At 52.0% G+C, this 7,026-nt stretch overlaps 1 protein-coding gene across 1 annotated transcript; it reads left to right on the forward strand.

Moving 5' to 3' along the window:
* Positions 1–1,456: 1,456 nt before the first annotated feature.
* Positions 1,457–6,045, forward strand: LOC143023062 (uncharacterized). Its single transcript, XM_076181539.1, has 3 exons — positions 1,457–2,685; positions 3,005–3,485; positions 3,643–6,045. Exons 1-3 carry the CDS (start codon positions 1,457–1,459, stop codon positions 5,869–5,871), a joined length of 3,939 nt encoding a protein of 1,312 aa, XP_076037654.1. The 3' UTR covers positions 5,872–6,045.
* Positions 6,046–7,026: the final 981 nt, after the last annotated feature.

Consider the following 7,026-nt stretch of genomic DNA (forward strand, 5'->3'; position numbering starts at 1 on the left):
ATTTTAGTGATATGTCACTCCCAAAGCCCGTGGGAGTGACATTTCACTTCCAAATTAAAAAAAAGTTGACCCCTTCCCACCACCCCTACCCCACCCAAAAAATGGGGGATCTAACCATCCCATTCCAATTTCTATTGCTAGTTCCTAGAACGCTAAAACAAATACTGCACACAATAACGGTATGTACGAATTTGTAAATAGTGCACAGGAAAATGTTAAAGCAATCTCGGGATAAAACAATTATTCGTTGGCCATTTTCGGTGGCGGTTCTACAACAGAAAACGGGAGGAGGGCAAGGGAACAAAGGCCACAGAGAAAAGTAGAGATAAGAGGAGAGAGGGAGAGAGGGAGAGAGAGGAAAAGAGAGAGAGAGGAAGAGAAAGAGAGGAAGAGGAAGAAAGAGAGAGAGGGAGAGAGCGAGGGAGGGAAGGAGGGAGAGAGAGAGAGAGGAAGAGAGTGAGAAAGAGAAAGACAAAAAGAGAGAGAGGGAGGGAGTGAGGGAGGGAGGGACTGAGGAAGAGGGAGAGGGAGAGAAAGAGAGACAGATATATGGCCACGAGTACCCGCATACACCGACACCCACACCCATATACACACACCCATCCACACACCCATCCACATACCTGTGGGTTATTGATATCCCCGTCTGGCGACATGTGGCAACTCGCATGCCCGGGGTAGGCATGCATAGGTGCTTAGCAACAGTGCTTGAGTGAGAGACTAGAGGGGACGCGGAGTCACGCATGGGCGCTAGCTTTGACTCTGTTATTATATTGTATCTTCTTGTAACTGTGTTAGTGTTTAAGGCTGAATGTACTTAAGAACCTACAGTGTGTATTATTAGCCCTCGACCAACACACACATGGCGCAGTGAGATATACAACATTGACAGTGCATACAGGGCAGTGCAACGCAATGAACTCAGCCTATACATGCATTATTCTGGTGTACCGTGTCCTGCATTATTTTGGTGTACCGTGACCCACATATCGTAATTGTGTGCGACAAGGGCTCACGAACGTGTGCAGTCCCAGTGACAGAGTTACACGCTCGTACGTAGAACATAAGTGTTTCAAACGACGGCATCGTATGCACGTGTTCGTTAGTGACTGGCAGTGCTCCGCCGCCATATTGCGCTCATCTACTTCATGCATTCTGCGTATATGCTTGGAGCCTTCTCGTATAGTGTCTAGTGCTTACACGTGTGGTTTATAGTGCCTCCCCGTATAGTGTCGCAGTGCATTGTGAGTGGTATTTGTGGAAATCTTGCTGCCTCTTTGTCGGTAGGAGGCGCTTGTATTGAACATTGGCAGGACGTGTGCGCGATACTTTCCCTCGCTTACACGCCCGCAGGCCTACTGGGCCCCAGGTACCCGCCAGCTTACGTACTCACCCGCTCATTACGGGTACTCATCCGCGCATTACGGGCCCACACTATTAGCTTTATTCTAGCGAAATGCCTAATACTCGTTCAGGAGCAATCGAGCAAGAGGAGGAAGAGATGCAGCCAGATCTTTCCGATGAGCAACAGGCCGCATCCTTCCCACCGACCACACCGACAGACATGCTTTCCCTCGTGAAATGGATTGAAGAGACGAGGTTAGCAGAAGACGAACGCAGACGACGAGAAGACCAGGCTAGATTTGAAGCCCTGCTCAAATTGATAAACCCGGAACGGCAACCCGCTCACTCTCCCCCAGAGCACCTTGCAGCCTCCGATGACATCCGTCATCGCCAGCCCCCGCTTCCTCCACCCACTCAAAAGGCCACTGCTCAGACGCCACCTCCACTTAAACCAGATGCCACCTACCAATTGTTCCGCGAATGGAAGCGACGTTGGCAAGATTACGCTACCATGGTCGACCTGTATAGCTTACCCCATGAGAAGCAGCTCATACAATTACGTATGTGTCTCACCCTTGAAACACAACGTGTCCTAGAGCATACCCTGCAAATACCTCCCTCTACAGACAAGACCGTCGATGAGGTGGTCGCTGCTCTGGAAGTACACATCAAGGGCTTGCGGAACGAGGCAATACGGAGGAGGGGATTGCTTAGCTGCAGGCAGATGGAAGGCGAAACATTTGCAGATTTCTACGTAAGGTTGCGTCGCAGTGCCGAGGAGATCGACATATGCCCTGGTAAATCGCCAATTTGCGAAGAGACTCAGTTGAAGTCGGTGATTATTATGGGCGTTCGGGATGATGAGTTGATTCAGCGACTCATATCCCTGGACGACAAGTGCTCACTGCAGGACATGGTCAATACATGCCGCTCCTATGAAGCAGCCAGGTGTGCTACGTCTGATATTCGTGCCCAACCTGCACAAGTAAGAGCATTGACCCACCACCAAAGAAGGAAGAAGCAGAAAAGTTTCCTCAGGCAAACCCCTAAGCAACCGATATCGAAGGCAACGGACCCATGCCAGTGCTGTGCTAGGCACCATGAGCCAGGAGCATGCCTGTGGCTCAGGCTACCTGCCGCAACTGTGGTCGGCAGGGACACTTTCCTTCCACGATCAAATGTCCCGCTAGCAAGACCCAGTGCCGCCTCTGTTCCCGTATCGGTCACTTCGACACTTATTGCAAGCAGGAGACTCGTCAGAAACACAAGCGAGGTGTTTCAGTATCTGGCGGTGGACATGTTTCGGAACACCCGCCAACCCCACAGCCGTCCTGCCGTCGAGTGATGTCTCCTAGCCCCAGCCCTGCGGTGCCTCAACACGTCAGCGTCCTTATCACACACGGTGGTAAATCGTCATACTGCAGATGATCCCAGACACCGGTGCGGATATCACTGTGATAGGACCACAGCACTTGAGAAACCTTTCCATTTCAACAAGGACACTACACGCTTCCCCGCAGACCACCACACTCACAGCCGACGGATCTGAAATGACTCCTGCCCTTGGCACGCTCACGGCTACCCTTACTTTAGGTAAGCGGTCGTGCTCTGCTCAGATCCGAGTACACAAGGACATCCAGACCCCACTCCTCTCCTTCAGCCACTGCAAGGCATTGGCCATTATTCCCAAGGAATTCCCTAAGCCAATATTGGAGGTGAAGCACGTTAAGAAGTGTGTGGAACTCCCATTCTCTGCCTCCACACCACCCTCAGACGTGAAGGAGTACTTCTTAAAGGAGTTTAAGGACGTTCTGGTGGCTAAAGCAGCTCTTCAGTCCACACCACTTAAGCCCATGGTGGGATCACCAATGCGAATCCACCTGAAGGATAATGCTGTGCCTTTTGCAATCCATACACCCCGGCAAATTCCCCTGGCTTTCAGAGACCACGTCAAGGACGAGCTCGAGTCCATGGTCTCTCAAGGGATTATTCGACCGGCTGGCGACGAACCTTCAGAATGGTGCCACCCACTTGTCGCCGTAGCTAAACCAAATGGAGGTGTGAGGATTACGACGGATCTGTCCAAACTTAACGCACAGGTGGCTCGCCCACCCCATCCGTCGCCCACACCCTTTGATGCTGTACGTAGCGTACCGACCTCAGCTCGTTACTTCACGACCATGGACGCTCTCTGCGGCTACTGGCAGATCGAACTCGCCGAAGAGGACAGACACCTTACCACCTTTATAACTCCACATGGTAGAGTCCAATATTGCAGAGGACCAATGGGATTTGCAGCAACAGGCGATGCCTACTGCCTACGAGGTGACATTGCACTGCAAGGTGTCAAGAATTGCGTCAAAGTGGTGGACGACATCCTCCTTTACGATGCCGACTACACCACTCACCTTACCCGCATCCACCAAGTCCTCACCAGATGTCGTGAATTTGGCATCACCATTAATAAGGAAAAATTTAAGGTCGCCGCGCCTAAGGTGGATTTTCTGCGGATTCACATTGTCAGTGGCAGGTATCGCTGCTGACCAAGACAAAGTGATTGCTATCAGGGACTTTCCAACTCCTGCAAATTTAACAGACCTTAGGTCCTTTATGGGTCTCGTTAACCAGTTGGCTGAATTCACCCCGGAGATATCCGCAGCTGCCCAACCTCTCCGGCCCCTGATGAGCCCTAAGAGACAATTTCTCTGGACACCGGATCATGACGAGGCATTCCGACGGGTGAAAGCCGCCCTCATCGACCCCCCAATTCTCGCCTCATTCGATCCAACCCTGCAAACTATCCTCCAGACGGATGCATCTCGGCTTAACGGCATTGGTTTTGCATTACTACAGGACCACGGCAGCGGACGCCTACGCCTAATCCAATGCGGTTCCCGTTTCTTGACGGAGGCGGAGACTAGATATGCCACCATCGAGTTAGAATTACTCGCCGCCGTCTGGGCGATGTTCAAATGCAAATATTACTTGATGGGACTTCAGAATTTTACGTTGATGACCGACCATCGCCCCCTGGTTCCCATCCTGAACAGCTACACTTTGGACGCAGTGGAGAACCCACGTCTCCAGCGCCTGAAGGAGAAGGTGTCCCCATACATCTTCACAGCAGTATGGCGTGCCGGAAAGGATCTTCGCATCCCGGACGCCCTATCCCGTGCCCCAGTGAGCTACCCAGCGCCGGAAGACCACACACTCTGCACCGACTCCATTGCATCTCTACATACGATAGCCACGGTGAGAGCTGTGACAGAGTCCCACGTAGATGAAGATAGGACTCTGGAGGAGTTACGTGACTCAGCTAGGACTGACCCAGACTACGTCCAATTGCATCGCTGTGTGACGTCCGGATTCCCCTCGGACCGCTATGCCCTTCCTAGGCCCTTGCTCCCATACTGGAAAATTCGGGATAACCTCCATGCCGATGGTGACCTCGTCCTCTACGGCATGAGAATTGTGGTTCCTAACGCCCTTCGCCGCCGCATCCTGGCCCGTCTTCATGATAGCCACAGGGGCGTGGAGGCGACAAAACGCCGGGCAGGTCAAACTGTCTTCTGGCCAGGCATCAATTCGGACATTGCAAACACGGTCCAGTCGTGTGAACCCTGCCAGTATCTCCAACCTAGCCAGCAGAAGGAACCCATACTCAGCGACGACCACCCAACAAGGCCCTTTGAGTCTGTCTCAGCGGACTTCTTCTCAGTTGCAGGCAAGTCATTCCTTGTCATCGCTGACAGACTCTCCGGCTGGCCTGTGGTCGTCCCTTGCAAAGGCGATACGACGTCGTCCAACACCATCCGCATGTTCTGCAACTACTTCCGGGAGGTTGGTGTCCCCCTCCGCTTGCGAACAGACGGAGGCCCCCAGTTCACAAGCCAGGAGTTCAGGAGCTTTGCAGCACGATGGGGTGTGCGACACATTGTCACATCACCTCACTACCCGCAATCCAATGGCCATGCCGAGGCCGCCGTGAAGGCCATCAAGCACCTCATCCTCAAGGTGGCCCCTTCAGGCAACATAGATTGCGAGGAATTCGACCGAGGCCTCCTGGAACTGCGGAACACTCCCAACTTCACTGGTCGTTCCCCAGCTCAGGTGTTATATGGCCACCCCCTCCGCTCCTGCGTTCCGGCCCACCCAGATGCTTTCTCCACGGAGTGGCAAACCAAAGCGGAGGAATGCGACCGCCGCGCAGCAACCCAGGCCAAGGATGCTGCAGCTCGGTATGACAGCCATGCACGTGAACTCTCCAGGCTGTATATCGGCCAGCACGTTCGGCTCCAGGACCCGAAGACCCACCGCTGGGACAAGGTCGGCATTGTCATGCGCGTTGGCAAAGCCAGGACCTATGAAATACGCACCACAAGTGGCCGCGTGTTGCAGCGTAACCGCCACTTCTTGCGACCTGTCACCTGCACCCCTTCCCATCCACACGAGGCCCATAGCGAGGACCCGCCTGCTGATTTGCGTCGCTCCAAGAGACTCCAGCGCAGATTGTCCGCCCGTGACTAAAGTCTGCGGGCGCGAAAGGGGGAAGGGAGGTGTGGGTTATTGATATCCCCGTCTGGCGACATGTGGCAACTCGCATGCCCGGGGTAGGCATGCATAGGTGCTTAGCAACAGTGCTTGAGTGAGAGACTAGAGGGGACGCGGAGTCACGCATGGGCGCTAGCTTTGACTCTGTTATTATATTGTCTCTTCTTGTAACTGTGTTAGTGTTTAAGGCTGAATGTACTTAAGAACCTACAGTGTGTATTATTAGCCCTCGACCAACACACACAATACCCACTCACCCACCCACCCACACCCACAAACACACACCCATCCACACACCCACATACACACATCCATCCACACCCCCCCCACACACACATGCACACACGCACACACACGCACACACACACGCACACACACACACACACACACACACACACACACACACGTCATCATTTCGTACATCTTCATCTCATGTTTAAATTTTTTTTTTTTGCTTTTCTTTTTTCTTGGCCTTTTCACGAGCATTTCATCCCTGTCTCTCTCTATCTATTTTCTTTTCTTCGGATGTTTGTGCTGCGATTCTCTTTGACCTTGGATTACATGCATGACCCGTGATCGACAGCTACTACCATCCCAGATGAAAGCTAAAAGCTCATATATACCCCGATACATGGCTAACACAGTGATCTTTTACAGATACACAGACACACACACACACACACACACACACACACACACACACACACACACACACACACACACACATACAGTATATACATCACAACACTTGCCCATGGGAACAGGCGCAGTTTTCAGCGCTGTAACGCCTTTTCAGCCCTGGGAGAGGATCAACCTCAGGACCACCGAGTTAGCAGTCCGTCGAGAGAGTCATAGACAGATCATCATACGGAATATAAATTTCTTTACTATTTGATATACCTTACATTTTTTTCTTTTCTTGTCGTGCTTGTTACATTCTACCCCAGATTCCTCTTTCCATAAGTGAAATATATTTTCGCATTCTTTTTCATCACTTCTTGTCACTTTGACATTTGGTCATGTCGCTTGTAAATTGCTCAAGATATGTATGAAGACGTGGGTGAAATACTTATATGCGCGCGCGCGTTTGTATGTGTGTGTGTATGTGTGTGTGCGTGTGTGTGTGTGTGT

The sequence above is a fragment of the Oratosquilla oratoria genome, unplaced genomic scaffold, assembly GCF_046742065.1.
Source record: "Oratosquilla oratoria isolate Oo_2021 unplaced genomic scaffold, ASM4674206v1 SCAFFOLD300, whole genome shotgun sequence".
Classification (NCBI taxonomy): Eukaryota; Metazoa; Arthropoda; class Malacostraca; order Stomatopoda; family Squillidae; genus Oratosquilla; species Oratosquilla oratoria.

What these genes read in the sequence shown, in the direction of transcription:
- LOC143023062 (XM_076181539.1), top strand. Translation starts at nt 1,457, where the DNA reads ATGCCTAATACTCGTTCAGGAGCAATCGAGCAAGAGGAGGAAGAGATG. An exon ending in CACAGCCGTCCTGCCGTCGA is followed by an intron (nt 2,686 to 3,004) that starts GTGATGTCTCCT and finishes CCTCTCCTTCAG; the next exon opens with CCACTGCAAGGCATTGGCCA. An exon ending in CGCCCACACCCTTTGATGCT is followed by an intron (nt 3,486 to 3,642) that starts GTACGTAGCGTA and finishes TGGGATTTGCAG; the next exon opens with CAACAGGCGATGCCTACTGC.